Below are 23,376 nucleotides of genomic sequence, written 5' to 3' on the forward strand. Positions count from 1 at the left end.
TAACAAAAGGTAATATGGTTCACAAAAAACTTCCAGTACATCTGGTTAATTTATTAATCATCCAGAACAATCTTGGCAATACATGGATAAAAACCAAGCGGGGGAAAGGCAAAAAATAATCTGAACTTCTGATTTCGATCCCAAAAACTTGAGGGCACTTCAATAACTTCCACATCTCAGTCCTGTCCATCCTGGAAACAACAAGAAATCCATCACACTTCTTGAAATGTATGTGTATCTCATAAAAGCATACAACAGTTGAAAAGTAAAACAAAAAACAAAAACAGAAGATATGGACATGTTGTAACCACCACATGGCTATCATACTTGAATCCGAGTCTAGACCCCAAATTTCACGACTGTATCTACCGTTTTCAAGAGTGGTTTCCCACTCATGCATCTATTGATAGAAGTGTTTGGACACTTCATTCATCCAGAACATTCTCTTGCAAGTCTTTCTATGATAAAATTATTGATGATCCAAATGTACCATTCTTTGTCATTCGTAAGTTAATTTAGAGTGCATATGTGCCCCTTAAGGTTAACGTATTTTGTATGGACCAGGGCTCACAAGAAACTTAATAAAAATGATTTGGTTAAAAAATAGAAGGCAAATTGCTTGATACACCCTCAGTGGTGTGTCAGTTGTAGGGGCATCAAGGAGAGCATTGATGATATATTCATCCCATTGATTTTAAGCATGGACTCTTTGGAAATGTTTTATATGTGCGGAGTTTTGGGTTATTTGGTTAGAGAGAGAAGCACGAAGTTTTTTGGATAAATTTCAAGGTTTAGAGAGTATTTGGGACAAAATTTGTTATTTGCCTTCAAAAAAGAAGGTTTAGTTGGCCAAATGTTCACATAAACTGATTATTCTACTTCTAAATGTTCAACCAGGCCAACTCGAGCAACTGATGGAGCCGTTGGCTATGATTTAACATCACTAGCCATGTATGTAATTCCAGCCCAAGGAAGAATGTTATTCAGATTCCGGCGGCATGCTTCTTTCACCACCTTTCGCCTGCCGTTGTTGATAAGATTCTTGATAAGGTTTGCGATAGTGCGACGATGAGGCCCAATGAGCACTCGGCACGTATCCCCTACCTTTATTAATCTTATCTCTTATGAGTCTATAAATAGAGTCGAAGTTTAGTATCTCAAGCATCAAGAGAAGTTAGAACAACTACACTTGTATACTTGAGTAATCAGTCTTCCGCTTGTAATAGTTTGCGCTTGTAATATCAGCTTTTCAGGTCTGTAAAATTTCTATAGTTCTTGTTTACTTATCCTGTTTGGCTGTTATTTTGTGATCCTCCCATTTGGTATCAGAGCTAGTTTGTTTACTTTGATATGGCTAACTAAACTCCTTTTCAGGATAGCAAAGGCCTCTGATGGTATGAAATTTTGTATTAAACCCAGACTAGTATGTATAATCTTATTCTAATCAATAACAAATTATGACAAATATTTGGGAACAAAATATAAAGGAATGGTATGAAAAATCAGATACATCACGCCTAAGCTATCTTGATTTAGCCCATATTGAAAAACCCAGTACTAAAGAACTAGCTCATAATATTTCTGTTATCTATGATCGTGTATGTCTCTCCAGTAAAGTCAACTTAAATGAATGGGATCAACAGAACCCATTACCAGAAGATAGAAGACCGGAGTGTACAACATGCAAAAGAGACCTGACCTCATATTCAAAGGCTTTCTGCAACAAATGTAATGCTCTGACCTGTGCACTATGTGCTAAGCATTACTTTAACCTCACAACGTTCATCACTCGAAAGGCTCCAATTCCTTACAATCAAAAGCCATTACTCCAGGAGCAACAAGAATACATTCGATGGTGCGAAGCTGAAATGAAGAGGCTTCGAGAGGAAGCAATTCAATACAAGACGGAGCTTGAAGAACTCAAGATGGTCATGCAGCTACAGAATGATGAACAAGAACTAAGGAGGAAAGGAAATTCCTATCCCTGGGTATTACAAGGAACCAGAAAAGAGGTATGGCATTCGAAAAGCTACCACCTACAAAGGAAAACCACATAGTTCTCATGTCAGAATTGACAAAAGAAAGTATTTGCAAAAGTCTAAACATTGACACTTTTGCCTTGGTATGCATAAGATTATCTTTTTCTCAATAATTCATTAGATACAAACTTTGGAAATTCAATATATCAGTTTAATACAAAATTTCCACCATCCTTGGTAAGGAGACTCTTTCAAAGATTATTTGAGCAATTCTGTCACCAGCACGAACTATGAATTCCTCCTGATTGTGATTGAAAAGGAGTACTTTAACTTCTCCTCTGTAATCAGGATCAATGACTCCCGCTCCAACATCTATTCCATGTATTAGAGCAAGTCCAGATCTTGAGGCAATTCGTCCGTAAAGCCCAAAAGGTATTTCCAAGGCATACCAGTGGAGATTAACATTCTTCCTTGGGCTGGAATTACATACATGGCTAGTGATGTTAAATCATAGCCAACGGCTCCATCAGTTGCTCGAGTTGGCCTGGTTGCCTGTGGTAAGAGTTTGATGAACTGAACAGCATCAAAGTCTTCATATTCACTCATAGGATAACAGGTTCGGCAAAGTTTTTCCTGCCGTTTCTCCTTCTTCTTACTTGACCGTCGTCGTTGCTGAGGTTGCGATGATTCCGATTCAGATTCCGGCGGCATGCTTCTTTCACCACCTTTCGCCTGCCGTTGTTGAAAATCTTCGTATCGAATACTGGCTTGGTCAAGCGTTTCTTTGAAAACAGATGGTTGTTCTTCGAAGAACAAAAGTGTCTCTTGCCGATTGCGAGCTTCATTCTGAATAGAATTAACATCATCTTCAGAATCCATGATTTCATTATCATTTTGATCATAATGAACTGGATCCGTTTGTTGGGCAGCAACATAGTCACCAAATCGTAGACTGAAATTTCCTCCTGGCAAGTTTCTGGATACAGCAGTAGTTGGCTGTTGAGGATGTATTCTTCTGTTTGGTGGACGAATGATCCAGTTTCTGCCTCGTAGAACGTCCGTAGGTACTTGTTCACCTGGAATTGCTTTTACACCTCGTGATGTAAGAAATTCAGTAACTCCTTGAATTTCATAGGCGAACCCAACATTAGGAGTGTTTGATAATCTTCCAACTAATCCTCGTGTGATTAGTAGATTAGCTTCACCTCCTTGCCAATTTTCATATCCTCGTGTTTGAATCACAATTTGCACGTGATTATAGAAGTCCCCGATAGTCATCATAATATTTGGGACTATGTAGACCATCTGTATTCCTCTTGTTAGATCAACCTCCATTGATGCGAAAGTTGCTTGGTCTCCTGTCCATCTTGTATCTCTGAGAACTAAGACAGCAAGATTTCCTTGCTCAATCCGGTGCAGAACTTGAAGTCTTATTTGAACGACTCCCAGATGGATGTACTGCATATGACTTCTTCGCAATTCTTCATAACTTTCTTCTTGGATGAAGGGTCTTTCAACCTGCGTGTCTCCTACGCAGAGTACTGCTTCTTCAGAGCGATGAACATAAACTCGATGATGAGCATCATCTCGTCTAGTCCTGTATAACACCTCTGCTGGTGCTATATTTGCTCTTTCCGCCATGGACAATTGTAGTTGTACTTCTGGAGAGATCTGCTGCTCCAAAGTATTTGATGGTGAAGGACGCCCCCTTATCCTCTGTAGTGCATTTCTGGCTCTTCGTTGCAAGACATAATTCCTTCGTTGGTCTTGCCGATATTCTCTGATTTGATCTTCAAATAGCGGTGCTCCAGGTGTTGCTGTTGTTGGCCTAGGCTGATTAGTAACTCGTGGTAAAGTCACCGTCCGAGTTCTGGAAGTTGAGGCCATCATGAATTTTTAAGCCTGAGTTTATCAAGCTCGTCCTGCAGCAACTTGTTTGGATCACGATGAACTCTGAGGAGTCCTTTTGCTTCCTTCGGCTTTTCCTTTGCACCTATCGAAAGATTCTTGAGTTTAGCAACAAGATCGTCAGTTGCTAATACTGGTGACTTCTGGGTCTCCAAAGCCCGAATCCTTCCTTCAAGAGATTCCACCTGTTTTGATAACTTAACACAAAGTTCAATTATGGTATTATTTTGACGAATCAGGGTTTTTACTCCTGATGGCACAGACAATTTATCAGAAGAAGTTGTTAAACCGATTCCTGGTGCTTCAGTTGTTTCAGATGCTTTAAGGGCTTCCAAATACACCAGATCGTTTTGACTCATTCAACCAACGCTCGCTTGAGCTGTTGAAGAATCACTTCTATGGACTTCAACTGGCCTTGTTGATCTTCCTTGTTCCACGACTGGTTTTCCAAACAGACTTGAGTTAAAGAAATTATTTCTTTTTCCAATTTCTCTATTTTCTTAGAAAGGTGTTGAACAGAGGTTTCTAAGAGTTGAACCTGAATTTGTTGATTCCTAAATTCCTTTAAGTTGACTTTACTGGAGAGACATACACGATCATAGATAACAGAAATATTATGAGCTAGTTCTTTAGTACTGGGTTTTTCAATATGGGCTAAATCAAGATAGCTTAGGCGTGATGTATCTGATTTTTCATACCATTCCTTTATATTTTGTTCCCAAATATTTGTCATAATTTGTTATTTATTAGAATAAGATTATACATACTAGTCTGGGTGTTTGTTTATTACTGGTCTGAGAAGGAAAATACACAAGTCTTATCTAAAGGGACTATCAAGGTCTTTAATGATTTTCTTAGGTATTATGGAACTCACCTTTTTGAAGGGCTTACTGCGGCCTCCTGCCTTGTTGCCTTCTTACGTCTTTTGTTCTTCAAATACCACAAGACAAATTATTAAACCTTAAGATAGTTATAGATAAAGTCTAGCATTAATTCCTTCCTTTGTCCTGGCAATAAATTAACACTTTTGCCTTGGTATGCATAAGATTATCTTTTTCTCAATAATTCATTAGATACAAACTTTGGAAATTCAATATATCAGTTTAATACAAAATTTCATACCATCAGAGGCCTTTGCTATCCTGAAAAGGAGTTTAGTTAGCCATATCAAAGTAAACAAACTAGCTCTGATACCAAATGGGAGGATCACAAAATAACAGCCAAACAGGATAAGTAAACAAGAACTATAGAAATTTTACAGACCTGAAAAGCTGATATTACAAGCGCAAACTATTACAAGCGGAAGACTGATTACTCAAGTATACAAGTGTAGTTGTTCTAACTTCTCTTGATGCTTGAGATACTAAACTTCGACTCTATTTATAGACTCATAAGAGATAAGATTAATAAAGGTAGGGGATACGTGCCGAGTGCTCATTGGGCCTCATCGTCGCACTATCGCAAACCTTATCAAGAATCTTATCATTACAGCACTTAATAATTCAAAGACCACTTTTACAAAATATCACACATACGACAAACTAATATTCCAACAGCTTTTCTCAGTTGTTCACTGAGTAGTGATTGAAGTGGAATATTAATACATTATTAACAAACACTGGGACAGGCTCCGGGGCCCACCACGTCCTTTCTTATTCAAGCATTATTGACAGACACTACTGATCAATAATAGAGGCTGGGACTCAGGCTTATCAGTAACGGAATAACCTCATCAGCATGACAACATCGAATAACTCGTTGTCAATTTCCTTCAATTCGCATGTTTGTTGATGAACTTCGGGTAGCTTATCTCCGTACTGATTGTCGTTAGTGGCAGCTTTTGCAATGGCTTCCAGTTTGAGTTGCTGGATTTTGAGGAGTTGCTGTAGAGCTGTTCTGGCTTGTTCAATGGCATCATCTTCTTCATTGGAAAGTTGTCCTTGGATTTCTGCCATTTCCTCAAATGTGATTCCGGAGTCATAGGTGAATCTATCCTCAATCTGTTGGAGAAGAGATTGGTACTGTACAGCATGGGGATGAAACTGTGGACCAATCCAACGGCTTGATGGCTCAGTTTCAGAGAGGATGATTCTTTCTTCTCTTCGCAGACCTGGATAAGTTCTTCTATTTGCTGTAGGCCGACTAGAACCTCCATATCTTCCGGCACCACCTCTGTTGGCCATTCTGTAAATGAAAACAGTGAATATACAAGCCTTGAAAGGGCATCAGCTAGAGTATTATCAGAACTATTAATATGTTCTAAAGATACATCTATGCCTAGACCAGTTATGTAATCCGTGAAGGCTATCCATCTAGACCGTGACGGTTTATGGTCCACTGTTTTGTTGAAGAAACTGATTATGGCCTGACAATCAGTTCTCAAGGTTAGCTGCGGTTTATCAAGATAATATATCTTGAAAGATTCCAGGGAATTCATGCACGCATATATTTCAGCATCAATTGTTGATTTAATGGGGTTGAACTTCCCACTTGCGTACGCACAAATCCTTTCAGTGGAGCGAGGATCATTCGCAGCTGGCTTCCACTTACAGATTCCTCCCCATCCTTCCATGCATCCGTCAGTTTCAAGAATAATGACACATCTTGCTGGAGGAATTGATAGATTTGGCAGCTTCTGGATTTTGGCCTTAATCTTGTGGATCAGATCCCAGTCTTGAGCGTTGAGCCTCTTCTCACCATTTGGGCTGACTTTTGAGTAAAGTGGGCTTAGCATTCGGCCCAAATCTTTAATGTAGTTTCTAGCATAGTTGAGAAGGCCCAACCAAGAGCGTAAGCCCTTAGTTTCTTTGAGAGTATCATCTGGGAATTGGGCAACCTTTGTAACAATATGGGGCTGCAACTTTATTTCTCCCTGCCCAATTGTGGACCCTAAGAAATCCATTTGAATTGCTGCGATCTTCATTTTTGTTGGACTCAGAATAAGCCCATTCTTTTTGCAGATTTCAAGCATGGACTGGATATGCTTCGCATGAGTCCTTTCATCAGGAGAGAAGACTAGAATATCATCAATGTAGACTGCAATGTAGTCTTCAGTTCCTTTGAAACACAGGTCCATCTTTCTTTGAAATACCGCAGGAGCATTCTTCAATCCGAATGGCATGACTAACCATTCATATAACCCAAGGGGTGTCCAGAATGCTGTCCATTCAATAGAATCAGGGTGCATAGCAACCTGATGAAATCCACTCTTCAAGTCAAACTTGGAGTAAATACTACTATGACCAATTTTTGCCATTATAGTATTTATACCAGGTAGACTGTATTGATCCTTATGGGTGTTATCATTCAGCCTCTTGTAATTACACACCATTCTTTCTTTACCACGTTTTTCCTCCTTTGTGACAGGATCAATATACGTACCGGAATTTACAATGAATGCAGTGGTACGATGCCGACTTTTGCTTGGTCTAATCACCTTAAGCTGTAGAAGCTGTTCAATGTGCTTTCCAAAGCTTTCCTTCATTGCTGGAGTCACATGCTTCATTGGTCTGTCATTGATTATAAAATCAGGATTCTTCAGATCCAGCTTGCAAGTAATTTGATTGAGTGACCAATACTTCATGGGATCATCTCCTATGATACCATAGTTTTTGAGCTGCTCCATTATTGCTGAGAATTTCTGCTCAAAATGGGGACTGACTTTAGTGTAGTGGAATATCCATTCAGATGTAGGATCATAATAATGGTCCACTGTAAAGTCTTCTTCTTCTTCAAGTCCTTCTAGGAGATTTACGGATTGTCGAGTCTGAATTGTTATTACATTCTTGTAGAATGTAACATTATCTCCTTCAATTCTGACACCTCCATACATTGCTCGGATAAAATTGCATCCGATGATCATTTGGATTCGGCCTCCAAGGTGGAATGGGAAGCTATATGTATAAGGAATTCTGAACCAATTATCTCCTATATACATCTTTCCACCTTTCAACTTTTTATTCGCCTTTGATCGTGAGTTCAAGCCATTGAATTCAACAGTGTATGAATTCTCTTCCAAGGCATCAGCTGGAACTGATTCAGAGTCTACAACGCAAGTTGTTGCTCCAGTATCTAGGATTGCGTGTAGAGAGATCTTCTGAAGGCCAGGAATTTCAAGCTCCACCGTGAGGTTATAGAGCATATTCTTTCTTTTCTCCTTTACTTCCCCTCCAGCTACTGTCTCTTCAAGAGCAAGAGTTGTTTCCTCAAATTGAACATGAGTTTCCTGCTCTAGTGCTTCAGCTTCCAACTCATGAAGTTCATCTTCTTTATACTTTCCTTTCCTCCTTAGTTCTTGTTCATCATTATGTAGCTGCATGACCATCTTGAGTTCTTCAAGCTCCGTCTTGTATTGAATTGCTTCCTCTCGAAGCCTCTTCATTTCAGCTTCGCACCATCGAATGTATTCTTGTTGCTCCTGGAGTAATGGCTTTTGATTGTAAGGAATTGGAGCCTTTCGAGTGATGAACGTTGTGAGGTTAAAGTAATGCTTAGCACATAGTGCACAGGTCAGAGCATTACATTTGTTGCAGAAAGCCTTTGAATATGAGGTCAGGTCTCTTTTGCATGTTGTACACTCCGGTCTTCTATCTTCTGGTAATGGGTTCTGTTGATCCCATTCATGTTGACAATGGTAGATTTCTGGTGTAACTTTGATTTGTGCTCTGTATCCTCCTTCTTTTCCAAGCCAATAATGTTTATCAGCTTCTCGGAGCATATAAATTGTTTCCACAAGACCTCCACCAATTTGTTCAGTATCATCGAGCCCTTCTGATACTGAATATATTGCATCTGAGTCATCATCTCCTGGTTGAACAGACATAACATCATAGTCTTCAGGAATACCCAGATTTTCGAACAAAGCCACCCTTTTGACATTTTTCTTCTCCTTCGTGCAATCCCTTGCGTAATGTCCTTCTTCTCCACATAGATAACATTTGCAATGTTTAGACTTTTGCAAATACTTTCTTTTGTCAATTCTGACATGAGAACTATGTGGTTTTCTTTGTAGGTGGTAGCTTTTCGAATGCCATACCTCTTTTCTGGTTCCTTGTAATACCCAGGGATAGGAATTTCCCTGCAAAAGTCCAGATTCCGTAGTGACTTCTGGAATGCTGCATTCTTACACTCAGCTTCCAGGTACTTGTAAGCATAAAGAATTCTAGGAACGACGCCAATTGTGTTTGCACCATGTCGCTCTGCGAATCCTTTCTTGATCCGTTCTCCAAGGTCACCGGGCATTTTCGACCAACCTTCCTGACTTTGTAGCAAGATGAAGATAATCATTTAAGAACTTTATGATATCCTTCACATCCCTGCATGATAGTCTTTCAAGGTCGCGATAAGCTTCCTCTTGCATTAGGGTTGAACCTTGATAAGGATCTTCCAAGGTAAACACAGTTCTCATTTGGGAAATGATGTTCTGTGTTCCTTCATTCCCATCGCCTATGGAAATAAGATTAGCATATTCATCAGCGTATCTCATTCGCCATTGCGTCCATATTAACTTTTCTGTTTCTCCAAGGAGATTTTCCATAAACAGAAGTTTATCCCGAACATCAGTAAATCCTTGAGAAGCAACATAGGATCGTGTGATTGACTCCCATCTCATGAAAACGTCATCAAATTTTCCAAGAGCTTGTGGAATGACAAACATAGCTCCTGTATGATGCATGGCAGATGGTAGGTTCCACATTTCATCTCTGGCGCCTCGTCGGAAATTTGATCGTCCTCCTGTATATGAGGGTCTTTCCGGGATATTAATTGATGGACCTTGTCCTGTTGCCGGTGGATAGCCTGGGGGACCCATCATTGAATCCTGTGGAGGATTATAATGAGAAGTAACTGCTGACGATGATGATAATAAATAATGAGGTTGTTGTCGTCGTGCAATCAAAGCCTCCAATTTCTTAATCTGCGGATACTCCGTCTCCGCTTCTTCTTCCATCACAGCAATTATATTGAGTGTAGAGTCAGAGCCGTCTGAATCCTCTAATTTATATTGAGTGCAATCAAAACTTTTTCTTTCCTGCAAGCTAGACCTTGTTCAGATCCAGCTTGCAGGAAAGCTTTGGAAAGCACATTGAACAGCTTCTACAGCTTAAGGTGATTAGACCAAGCAAAAGTCGGCATCGTACCACTGCATTCATTGTAAATTCCGGTACGTATATTGATCCTGTCACAAAGGAGGAAAAACGTGGTAAAGAAAGAATGGTGTGTAATTACAAGAGGCTGAATGATAACACCCATAAGGATCAATACAGTCTACCTGGTATAAATACTATAATGGCAAAAATTGGTCATAGTAGTATTTACTCCAAGTTTGACTTGAAGAGTGGATTTCATCAGGTTGCTATGCACCCTGATTCTATTGAATGGACAGCATTCTGGACACCCCTTGGGTTATATGAATGGTTAGTCATGCCATTCGGATTGAAGAATGCTCCTGCGGTATTTCAAAGAAAGATGGACCTGTGTTTCAAAGGAACTGAAGACTACATTGCAGTCTACATTGATGATATTCTAGTCTTCTCTCCTGATGAAAGGACTCATGCGAAGCATATCCAGTCCATGCTTGAAATCTGCAAAAAGAATGGGCTTATTCTGAGTCCAACAAAAATGAAGATCGCAGCAATTCAAATGGATTTCTTAGGGTCCACAATTGGGCAGGGAGAAATAAAGTTGCAGCCCCATATTGTTACAAAGGTTGCCCAATTCCCAGATGATACTCTCAAAGAAACTAAGGGCTTACGCTCTTGGTTGGGCCTTCTCAACTATGCTAGAAACTACATTAAAGATTTGGGCCGAATGCTAAGCCCACTTTACTCAAAAGTCAGCCCAAATGGTGAGAAGAGGCTCAACGCTCAAGACTGGGATCTGATCCACAAGATTAAGGCCAAAATCCAGAAGCTGCCAAATCTATCAATTCCTCCAGCAAGATGTGTCATTATTCTTGAAACTGACGGATGCATGGAAGGATGGGGAGGAATCTGTAAGTGGAAGCCAGCTGCGAATGATCCTCGCTCCACTGAAAGGATTTGTGCGTACGCAAGTGGGAAGTTCAACCCCATTAAATCAACAATTGATGCTGAAATATATGCGTGCATGAATTCCCTGGAATCTTTCAAGATATATTATCTTGATAAACCGCAGCTAACCTTGAGAACTGATTGTCAGGCCATAATCAGTTTCTTCAACAAAACAGTGGACCATAAACCGTCACGGTCTAGATGGATAGCCTTCACGGATTACATAACTGGTCTAGGCATAGATGTATCTTTAGAACATATTAATGGTTCTGATAATACTCTAGCTGATGCCCTTTCAAGGCTTGTATATTCACTGTTTTCATTTACAGAATGGCCAACAGAGGTGGTGCCGGAAGATATGGAGGTTCTAGTCGGCCTACAGCAAATAGAAGAACTTATCCAGGTCTGCGAAGAGAAGAAAGAATCATCCTCTCTGAAACTGAGCCATCAAGCCGTTGGATTGGTCCACAGTTTCATCCCCATGCTGTACAGTACCAATCTCTTCTCCAACAGATTGAGGATAGATTCACCTATGACTCCGGAATCACATTTGAGGAAATGGCAGAAATCCAAGGACAACTTTCCAATGAAGAAGATGATGCCATTGAACAAGCCAGAACAGCTCTACAGCAACTCCTCAAAATCCAGCAACTCAAACTGGAAGCCATTGCAAAAGCTGCCACTAACGACAATCAGTACGGAGATAAGCTACCCGAAGTTCATCAACAAACATGCGAATTGAAGGAAATTGACAACGAGTTATTCGATGTTGTCATGCTGATGAGGTTATTCCGTTACTGATAAGCCTGAGTCCCAGCCTCTATTATTGATCAGTAGTGTCTGTCAATAATGCTTGAATAAGAAAGGACGTGGTGGGCCCCGGAGCCTGTCCCAGTGTTTGTTAATAATGTATTAATATTCCACTTCAATCACTACTCAGTGAACAACTGAGAAAAGCTGTTGGAATATTAGTTTGTCGTATGTGTGATATTTTGTAAAAGTGGTCTTTGAATTATTAAGTGCTGTAATGATAAGATTCTTGATAAGGTTTGCGATAGTGCGACGATGAGGCCCAATGAGCACTCGGCACGTATCCCCTACCTTTATTAATCTTATCTCTTATGAGTCTATAAATAGAGTCGAAGTTTAGTATCTCAAGCATCAAGAGAAGTTAGAACAACTACACTTGTATACTTGAGTAATCAGTCTTCCGCTTGTAATAGTTTGCGCTTGTAATATCAGCTTTTCAGGTCTGTAAAATTTCTATAGTTCTTGTTTACTTATCCTGTTTGGCTGTTATTTTGTGATCCTCCCATTTGGTATCAGAGCTAGTTTGTTTACTTTGATATGGCTAACTAAACTCCTTTTCAGGATAGCAAAGGCCTCTGATGGTATGAAATTTTGTATTAAACTGATATATTGAATTTCCAAAGTTTGTATCTAATGAATTATTGAGAAAAAGATAATCTTATGCATACCAAGGCAAAAGTGTTAATTTATTGCCAGGGCAAAGGAAGGAATTAATGCTAGACTTTATCTATAACTATCTTAAGGTTTAATAATTTGTCTTGTGGTATTTGAAGAACAAAAGACGTAAGAAGGCAACAAGGCAGGAGGCCGCAGTAAGCCCTTCAAAAAGGTGAGTTCCATAATACCTAAGAAAATCATTAAAGACCTTGATAGTCCCTTTAGATAAGACTTGTGTATTTTCCTTCTCAGACCAGTAATAAACAAACACCCAGACTAGTATGTATAATCTTATTCTAATAAATAACAAATTATGACAAATATTTGGGAACAAAATATAAAGGAATGGTATGAAAAATCAGATACATCACGCCTAAGCTATCTTGATTTAGCCCATATTGAAAAACCCAGTACTAAAGAACTAGCTCATAATATTTCTGTTATCTATGATCGTGTATGTCTCTCCAGTAAAGTCAACTTAAAGGAATTTAGGAATCAACAAATTCAGGTTCAGCTCTTAGAAACCTCTGTTCAACACCTTTCTAAGAAAATAGAGAAATTGGAAAAAGAAATAATTTCTTTAACTCAAGTCTGTTTGGAAAACCAGTCGTGGAACAAGGAAGATCAACAAGGCCAGTTGAAGTCCATAGAAGTGATTCTTCAACAGCTCAAGCGAGCGTTGGTTGAATGAGTCAAAACGATCTGGTGTATTTGGAAGCCCTTAAAGCATCTGAAACAACTGAAGCACCAGGAATCGGTTTAACAACTTCTTCTGATAAATTGTCTGTGCCATCAGGAGTAAAAACCCTGATTCGTCAAAATAATACCATAATTGAACTTTGTGTTAAGTTATCAAAACAGGTGGAATCTCTTGAAGGAAGGATTCGGGCTTTGGAGACCCAGAAGTCACCAGTATTAGCAACTGACGATCTTGTTGCTAAACTCAAGAATCTTTCGATAGGTGCAAAGGAAAAGCCGAAGGAAGCAAAAGGACTCCTCAGAGTTCATCGTGATCCAAACAAGTTGCTGCAGGACGAGCTTGATAAACTCAGGCTTAAAAATTCATGATGGCCTCAACTTCCAGAACTCGGACGGTGACTTTACCACGAGTTACTAATCAGCCTAGGCCAACAACAGCAACACCTGGAGCACCGCTATTTGAAGATCAAATCAGAGAATATCGGCAAGACCAACGAAGGAATTATGTCTTGCAACGAAGAGCCAGAAATGCACTACAGAGGATAAGGGGGCGTCCTTCACCATCAAATACTTTGGAGCAGCAGATCTCTCCAGAAGTACAACTACAATTGTCCATGGCGGAAAGAGCAAATATAGCACCAGCAGAGGTGTTATACAGGACTAGACGAGATGATGCTCATCATCGAGTTTATGTTCATCGCTCTGAAGAAGCAGTACTCTGCGTAGGAGACACGCAGGTTGAAAGACCCTTCATCCAAGAAGAAAGTTATGAAGAATTGCGAAGAAGTCATATGCAGTACATCCATCTGGGAGTCGTTCAAATAAGACTTCAAGTTCTGCATCGGATTGAGCAAGGAAATCTTGCTGTCTTAGTTCTCAGAGATACAAGATGGACAGGAGACCAAGCAACTTTCGCATCCATGGAGGTTGATCTAACAAGAGGAATACAGATGGTCTACATAGTCCCAAATACTATGATGACTATCGGGGACTTCTATAATCACGTGCAAATTGTGATTCAAACACGAGGATATGAAAATTGGCAAGGAGGTGAAGCTAATCTACTAATCACACGAGGATTAGTTAGAAGATTATCAAACACTCCTAATGTTGGGTTCGCCTATGAAATTCAAGGAGTTACTGAATTTCTTACATCACGAGGTGTAAAAGCAATTCCAGGTGAACAAGTACCTACGGACGTTCTACGAGGCAGAAACTGGATCATTCGTCCACCAAACAGAAGAATACATCCTCAACAGCCAACTACTGCTGTATCCAGAAACTTGCCAGGAGGAAATTTCAGTCTACGATTTGGTGACTATGTTGCTGCCCAACAAACGGATCCAGTTCATTATGATCAAAATGATAATGAAATCATGGATTCTGAAGATGATGTTAATTCTATTCAGAATGAAGCTCGCAATCGGCAAGAGACACTTTTGTTCTTCGAAGAACAACCATCTGTTTTCAAAGAAACGCTTGACCAAGCCAGTATTCGATACGAAGATTTTCAACAACGGCAGGCGAAAGGTGGTGAAAGAAGCATGCCGCCGGAATCTGAATCGGAATCATCGCAACCTCAGCAACGACGACGGTCAAGTAAGAAGAAGGAGAAACGGCAGGAAAAACTTTGCCGAACCTGTTATCCTATGAGTGAATATGAAGACTTTGATGCTGTTCAGTTCATCAAACTCTTACCACAGGCAACCAGGACAACTCGAGCAACTGATGGAGCCGTTGGCTATGATTTAACATCACTAGCCATGTATGTAATTCCAGCCCAAGGAAGAATGTTAATCTCCACTGGTATAGCCTTGGAAATACCTTTTGGGCTTTACGGACGAATTGCCTCAAGATCTGGACTTGCTCTAATACATGGAATAGATGTTGGAGCGGGAGTCATTGATCCTGATTACAGAGGAGAAGTTAAAGTACTCCTTTTCAACCACAATCAGGAGGAATTCATAGTTCGTGCTGGTGACAGAATTGCTCAAATAATCTTTGAAAGAGTCTCCTTACCAAGGATGGTGGAAAAGAATGCCCGCAATTTACGTGATACTCGAAGGAGCACTGAAGGATTTGGAAGCACGGGGAAAGAAAAAGTTTTAGAGTATAAATCAGAGGATTCAGACGGCTCTGACTCTACACTCAATATAATTGCTGTGATGGAAGAAGAAGCGGAGACGGAGTATCCGCAGATTAAGAAATTGGAGGCTTTGATTGCACGACGACAACAACCTCATTATTTATTATCATCATCGTCAGCAGTTACTTCTCATTATAATCCTCCACAGGATTCAATGATGGGTCCCCCAGGCTATCCACCGGCAACAGGACAAGGTCCATCAATTAATATCCCGGAAAGACCCTCATATACAGGAGGACGATCAAATTTCCGACGAGGCGCCAGAGATGAAATGTGGAACCTACCATCTGCCATGCATCATACAGGAGCTATGTTTGTCATTCCACAAGCTCTTGGAAAATTTGATGACGTTTTCATGAGATGGGAGTCAATCACACGATCCTATGTTGCTTCTCAAGGATTTACTGATGTTCGGGATAAACTTCTGTTTATGGAAAATCTCCTTGGAGAAACAGAAAAGTTAATATGGACGCAATGGCAAATGAGATACGCTGATGAATATGCTAATCTTATTTCCATAGGCGATGGGAATGAAGGAACACAGAACATCATTTCCCAAATGAGAACTGTGTTTACCTTGGAAGATCCTTATCAAGGTTCAACCCTAATGCAAGAGGAAGCTTATCGCGACCTTGAAAGACTATCATGCAGGGATGTGAAGGATATCATAAAGTTCTTAAATGATTATCTTCATCTTGCTACAAAGTCAGGAAGGTTGTTCGTAGGGGAGGAACTATCATCCAAGTTATGGTCGAAAATGCCCGGTGACCTTGGAGAACGGATCAAGAAAGGATTCGCAGAGCGACATGGTGCAAACACAATTGGCGTCGTTCCTAGAATTCTTTATGCTTACAAGTACCTGGAAGCTGAGTGTAAGAATGCAGCATTCCAGAAGTCACTACGGAATCTGGACTTTTGCAGGGAAATTCCTATCCCTGGGTATTACAAGGAACCAGAAAAGAGGTATGGCATTCGAAAAGCTACCACCTACAAAGGAAAACCACATAGTTCTCATGTCAGAATTGACAAAAGAAAGTATTTGCAAAAGTCTAAACATTGCAAATGTTATCTATGTGGAGAAGAAGGACATTACGCAAGGGATTGCACGAAGGAGAAGAAAAATGTCAAAAGGGTGGCTTTGTTCGAAAATCTGGGTATTCCTGAAGACTATGATGTTATGTCTGTTCAACCAGGAGATGATGACTCAGATGCAATATATTCAGTATCAGAAGGGCTCGATGATACTGAACAAATTGGTGAAGGTCTTGTGGAAACAATTTATATGCTCCGAGAAGCTGATAAACATTATTGGCTTGGAAAAGAAGGAGGATAGATTCACCTATGACTCCGGAATCACATTTGAGGAAATGGCAGAAATCCAAGGACAACTTTCCAATGAAGAAGATGATGCCATTGAACAAGCCAGAACAGCTCTACAGCAACTCCTCAAAATCCAGCAACTTAAACTGGAAGCCATTGCAAGAGCTGCCACTAACGACAATCAGTACGGAGATAAGCTACCCGAAGTTCATCAACAAACATGCGAATTGAAGGAAATTGACAACGAGTTATTCGATGTTGTCATGCTGATGAGGTTATTCCGTTACTGATAAGCCTGAGTCCCAGCCTCTATTATTGATCAGTAGTGTCTGTCAATAATGCTTGAATAAGAAAGGACGTGGTGGGCCCCGGAGCCTGTCCCAGTGTTAATAATGTATTAATATTCCACTTCAATCACTACTCAGTGAACAACTGAGAAAAACTGTTGGAATATTAGTTTGTCGTATGTGTGATATTTTGTAAAAGTGGTCTTTGAATTATTAAGTGCTGTAATGATAAGATTCTTGATAAGGTTTGCGATAGTGCGACGATGAGGCCCAATGAGCACTCGGCACGTATCCCCTACCTTTATTAATCTTATCTCTTATGAGTCTATAAATAGAGTCGAAGTTTAGTATCTCAAGCATCAAGAGAAGTTAGAACAACTACACTTGTATACTTGAGTAATCAGTCTTCCGCTTGTAATAGTTTGCGCTTGTAATATCAGCTTTTCAGGTCTGTAAAATTTCTATAGTTCTTGTTTACTTATCCTGTTTGGCTATTATTTTGTGATCCTCCCATTTGGTATCAGAGCTAGTTTGTTTACTTTGATTCTCTTTTGCAATCTCTTGAAGGAAGGATTCGGGCTTTGGAGACCCAGAAGTCACCAGTATTAGCAACTGACGATCTTGTTGCTAAACTCAAGAATCTTTCGATAGGTGCAAAAGAAAAGCCGAAGGAAGCAAAAGGACTCCTCAGAGTTCATCGTGATCCAAACAAGTTGCTGCAGGACGAGCTTGATAAACTCAGGCTTAAAAATTCATGATGGCCTCAACTTCCAGAACTCGGACGGTGACTTTACCACGAGTTACTAATCAGCCTAGGCCAACAACAGCAACACCTGGAGCACCGCTATTTGAAGATCAAATCAGAGAATATCGGCAAGACCAACGAAGGAATTATGTCTTGCAACGAAGAGCCAGGAAACAGCTCTTGCTCTTGAAGAGACAGTAGCTGGAGGGGAAGTAAAGGAGAAAAGAAAGAATATGCTGAAATGAAGAGGCTTCGAGAGGAAGCAATTCAATACAAGACGGAGCTTGAAGAACTCAAGATGGTCATGCAGCTACAGAATGATGAACAAGAACTAAGGAGGAAAGGAAAGTATAAAGAAGATGAACTTCATGAGTTGGAAGCTGAAGCACTAGAGCAGGAAACTCATGTTCAATAGAATGGCCAACAGAGGTGGTGCCGGAAGATATGGAGGTTCTAGTCGGCCTACAGCAAATAGAAGAACTTATCCAGGTCTGCGAAGAGAAGAAAGAATCATCCTCTCTGAAACTGAGCCATCAAGCCGTTGGATTGATCCACAGTTTCACATAAACTGATTATTCTTTCTGAAATGGATAAAAAGGGTCATCAAATCTCTCTCTCTTGGATCGACAACAAGAAATTATTAATAAAAAGAAAAAATATACAAAGAGTACAAGAAGTACAGGGGGATGAACCAAACCAAACCAAATCAAGCCTTAAGTCTCATCAAATAGGGTCGACTACGTGAATCCTTCTTCTCTACTCGACTCTATCCAAGGCCATTTCGTTAGTCAATTTAAGGAAATTCATATCTCTATTTACCATCTACCATTACTATATCACATCTCTTCACTACTGCCTCTGTTGGTCTCCTACGAAACCATCTCAATCTATTCTCTCTCAACTTATCTTCTATCGGTACTAATCCTACCCATTCTCAAATATATTCATTCCTAACTCTGTCTTTTCTAGTCTTACCACACATCCACCTTAGCATCCTCATCTCACCAACACTCATCTTCTCTATATATTATTTTTTAGTTGCCTAACATTTCGTCCCATACAACATCACTAGTCTAATAACCGTTCTATAAAACTTCCCTTTTAGTCTAAGGGCTCCAAACGCACTCCTCCACTTAAGCCACCCCGCCTTAGTTCTGTGGAACACACCCGCTCCAATCTCCCTAATTGTTGCGATAATCGATCCTAAATAACAAAAATGTCAACTCTTAGGTAGTTCTTGGTTTTCAATCTTTCACTTCTCCTCTACTTTCATTGTGACTGTTACCAAAATTACACTCTATGTCTTAGTTCTACTTATCCTAAATCCTTTAGATTCATGTGTTTTTCTCCAAATCTCCAACTTAGTGTTAACTCCTTCTCTAGTCTCATCCACTAACACAATATCATCTGCAAAAAGCATACACCATGGCACATCATCCTAAATATTGCGTGTCAACTCATCCATAACTAAAGCAAAAAGATAAAGACTTAAGGTTGATATTTGGTGTAACCCTACAAAAATTGAAAATTCACTCATCTCTCCAACAAGCGATCTAATTGTGATCATCACACCTTCATACATATCCCTAATCACATCAATGTAACATTTTGTCACTCCTTTCTTCTCTAACATCCACCAGATTATATTTCGAGGTACTCTATCATAAGCTTTCTTAAGATTGATAAAAACCATATGAATGTCTTCTTTTTTTTTTTCTCTCTATACTTTTCTATTATTCTCCTCAAAAGATAGATCGTTCCCATTGTTGACCTACAAGGTATAAGCCCTGTTTGGTACAGCTTAAATTCAGCTTATTTCAGCTTTCAGCTTAATTTAAGCTATTTTGATGTGTTTGGTTTAGCTTATAGCTTATAACTTATAGCTTTGTGGAAGTCAGAAAACAGCTTATTCTTTGAGTGGGGCAGGAGATGCTTTAAGAATAAGCTGGAAATCAGCTTAAGCTGAAAGTTATAAGCTATAAGCTGTTTAGGCATAAGCTATAAGCACTTTCCCACAGCTCTACCAAACAGGGCCATAAACCCAAATTGATTCTCTAATCCCTCTCTTATATCTCACAATCGACGTTCCATCACTCTTACACTTCCATTGTGTGACACATTAACTTAATTCCTCTATAGTTGTTACAATTCTGGACATCTCTTTTATTTTTATATATTGGCACTAAAATATTTTTCCTCCACTCCTTTGGCATTTTCCTAATCAACAAAATCTTATTAAATAACATAGTCAACCAAACAACCCCCTTCTTATCCAAACATTTCCATGCCTCAATAGATATATCATCGGGTCCTAAAACCTTATTCAATTTCACCTTCTTAAGTGCAAACTCCACTTCAAAGTCTCTAATCCTATGATAGAACCTATAGTCCTGGTTTTCCTTATTACTGCCTACTTCCTCCCATTTTAACCTACCTCCATGTTCCTCATTTAACAGCTTCTCAAAATAGTTCTTCCACCTCTCCTTAATCTCTTCATCGTTGACCAATACCTTAGAGTCCTCACCCTTGATGCGCTTAACCTAATTAAAATCTCTTATTTTCCTCTCTTTTATCTTAGCAAGTTTGTATATCCTCTTCTCTCCCTCCTTACTATCCAGTCTAGTGTATATGTCATCATAGGTTTTCAACTTAATCTCCCCTGCTACTTTTTTGACCTCCTTATTGGCCAATCTGTAATACTTGAAATTTTCTTCAGTTCTATCATTCTACCAATTTTTAAAGCTTTCTTTTTTCGTCTTTATTACCGCTCAAACCTCCTCCCTCCACCACCAAGTTACCCTAAAGTTGGATCCCTTTCCTTTCGACTCTCCAAAAACTTCCCTTAAGATTCTCCTTATACAATTGACCATCGAGTTTCACATAGTGTTAGCATCTTCTTCCAAATCCCAAGTACCTTCTTTATCTATTCTATTCTTAAATGTGTCTAGTTTATCCCCTTTTAGGTCCCACCATCTAGTTTTGCGACGCTCATTATCTTTTCGAATTTGGTATTGCCCTTTAAAGTATAAATCTAGTACTAAAATCCTATCTTGAAACGTCAAGCGCTCCTCAGGAATCACCTTACAGTCGCCACATTTTAGACGGTCCCCTTTTCTTTTTAGAAAGTAATCTATTTGGCTCCTAATTGACCCACTCTTGATGGTTATCAAATGCTCTTCTTTCTTCTTATACATAGTATTGGCCACCACTAGATCGGAAGCCAACGCAAAATCTAAAATATTCTCTCCAACCTCATTTTTATCACCAAAACCATACTCACCATGCACCCTCTCATACCCTAATTTATCTACTCCTACATGGCAATTGAAATCACCACCAATAACTAGGGGGATGATGTCCACCAAAATGAAAGAACCAAAAAAAAAAAGGAAACATTAGTCTACAAGAAAAGACAAGGTACCATTTTGTTCATAAAGAAGATGAAATGAGAGCAATATCGAGTGACCAACACCAACCTCTCAAATCTCAAAGAAAAGCTATAAATCCAATCATACAATATTGGGGCAAATTGTAACGCGGCAAGAAATGATGTGTCCACAAATTGGCATGTCTAAATGAGTATAATTGGATGTTGGAAACAGTGTTTTGTTAGTATTAATCTTAAAATAATCAGACTACTAAAGGGCAGCCCAGTGCACAACGCTCCTGCCACTGAGGGGTCTGCGAAACAATTTCCCTTTCTTTTTTTCTTTTTTTCCATTTTTTGCTACCAAGCAAAGATTATATAAATCATATAAAATCAGTTAAAAACATGAGACCCACCGGAGAAGTGGGAGTATCAGAAATCTTAGGGGTGGCCAACTTTGCAGGTGATCCATCAAACTTGTAAGAGCACTCTGTGTATGCAGATCCAAGACCTATCCCAGCACCAAAAGTTACTGCTGCCCAGCGTGTCACAGGACTCCCTGACACAACAAATGAGAAAAACTCCATCAAGATTAAAATTTCAAGCATGCAAAATTTGTTTCCTTGAAATGTAGCTAGCAAGAGAACACCAGAACAATGTAACCTATAATACTCATTAATTCAATAACCATGTTTCCATCCAAAGATCAGACATGGTCATCTACATGGTAAATTTTGATATCACCACACCAACACAAGACAAGTGAATGAACTAATCAATTTTTCGGTTTGGTTCAGATGTTGGTCAAAGAAATGCAAAACTTTAGCATTTGTGTGAAAAATAGTAGTCTGAACAATGAGGCATGATGGAAAAGATCATAAAATTGAAAAAAGCAACAGCCACAACATGTAGAAACCAATGCGTGTGAGAACTTCATAATATTGAGACCTTATGTGGTAATTAACATCAAGCATGAACTTAAATTACAAATAACTATCAAATACAAGAAATAGCATATACAAATTATATAGTGCTTGCTCAAAACCTAGCCAAATAATAATCATCTATCTATCAATTATATAATGCACACAACTCGTTTGGTGTTAACCTGTGTCACAGAATTTTGATTCCTAAAAAACCACAACAACTTTACTTTTGCCTAGCAGTTATTGTAATGATTAAAAAGTAAAATCAACTGCTAGCCACCACACACACACACATACTCTTTCTCTCATCCAAGGATGATCTTGATATTGAGAATTTCAATTGCACATGTAGTGTGCTCAGTTTTCTAGTAATAATAAAAGGATGCAGAACCCTTAAAAAGCCAAAAGTACAACAAAGTCCAACCCAATAATGTCTTTATCATCCCAACCCTCCAGCCTTCCTCAATCTCCCAAGTGGAAAACACATCCAATCAATGCTTTTATACCCTTAAAAATTTTAAATTCAGCCCAAGTCAACCAGAAAACTTCTAGTCCGCCACAACCCACGTTTAAATTTACAAAAAACCACCCAAATTTACAACATCAATAAATCTTCCAGCAATTGGTTTCCGATAAACAACTATTCTACTTAAAAAGTGCAGTACGCAAATGTAAATCATCGTGCTTCAATACAAGTAAGCCCCAAATTATTGAATCAAATCAAGGTAAAGTTCAAAACTTTCTCCGACCCATTTCTTTTTATAGAATTTTCTCGGGAAACAAACACAGAGAGAAGAAAACAAACATACTGAAGAGAAGGAGACCACCGAAAGCACCGGCGAAAGAGGAGTAAACGAATCGGCGGACAGTCAAATCCATACAAGCGTCCCACTTTGCATTCAGATCGAACTGCGGAGGAGGGATTTGTTTGCTTTCTCCCATTTTTCTGGCCTTTGCTTTCTCTTTCCTTCTCTTCGATTTTATCCTTGTTCTTGTCCTTGGTCGAGGGTTATGTTATGTTGTTCGTCAAAAAGCGCAGAGGCCATGACCCGACGCGACCTGCACCCACGGGTTTGACCCGTCCAAGTCTGAGGGTATGGGCTGGGCCGAAAGGCCCGTAGGCCAGTCCAAACAGTCCCTAAAATATATATATATATATATATACTTTTTTTTGGATTAAAACTTGACTAATCTGCAAAGGTGTACAAACTCTCGGTAAGAAGTTTCTCGCAATTGTATCAGTTAATTCAAGAATTTTTTTCCAGTTTGATGACCTAAAAAATTGTTTAACACCTAATAGGTTTTTATACGTGAGCAAAATAATATTTCTCATACAATCTTATTGATTAAGCTTTCGCTTCTCTAAACGTCATTGTTCAATCACCTGAAAACACAAACGTGAGCTAGCTGGTAGGTGTGTGCCAGAAACTCCTCCAATGCCTAAGTTAACAAATTGACAAATGAAAAAAATATATATGTGAATTCGAGAGTAAGAATTGCAATA

At 39.3% G+C, this 23,376-nt stretch overlaps 1 protein-coding gene across 1 annotated transcript; it reads right to left on the reverse strand.

Moving 5' to 3' along the window:
- Nucleotides 1-15: 15 nt before the first annotated feature.
- On the reverse strand, nucleotides 16-23,061 carry LOC114267045 (MICOS complex subunit MIC10). Its single transcript, XM_028208031.2, has 3 exons — nucleotides 22,682-23,061; nucleotides 21,363-21,505; nucleotides 16-191 (listed from the first exon to the last, which is right to left on the reverse strand). Exons 1-3 carry the CDS (start codon nucleotides 22,812-22,814, stop codon nucleotides 177-179), a joined length of 291 nt encoding a protein of 96 aa, XP_028063832.2. The 5' UTR covers nucleotides 22,815-23,061; the 3' UTR covers nucleotides 16-176.
- Nucleotides 23,062-23,376: the final 315 nt, after the last annotated feature.

This window comes from Camellia sinensis, chromosome 6 (assembly GCF_055761805.1).
Source record: "Camellia sinensis isolate YWXY chromosome 6, ASM5576180v1, whole genome shotgun sequence".
Taxonomy (NCBI): Eukaryota; Viridiplantae; Streptophyta; class Magnoliopsida; order Ericales; family Theaceae; genus Camellia; species Camellia sinensis.

Coding starts and splice junctions, on each gene's coding strand:
- LOC114267045 (XM_028208031.2), bottom strand. CDS start 22,814: ATGGGAGAAAGCAAACAAATCCCTCCTCCGCAGTTCGATCTGAATGCA. Junction 21,506..22,681: donor CGGTGGTCTCCTTCTCTTCA/GTATGTTTGTTT, acceptor TTGTTGTGTCAG/GGAGTCCTGTGACACGCTGG.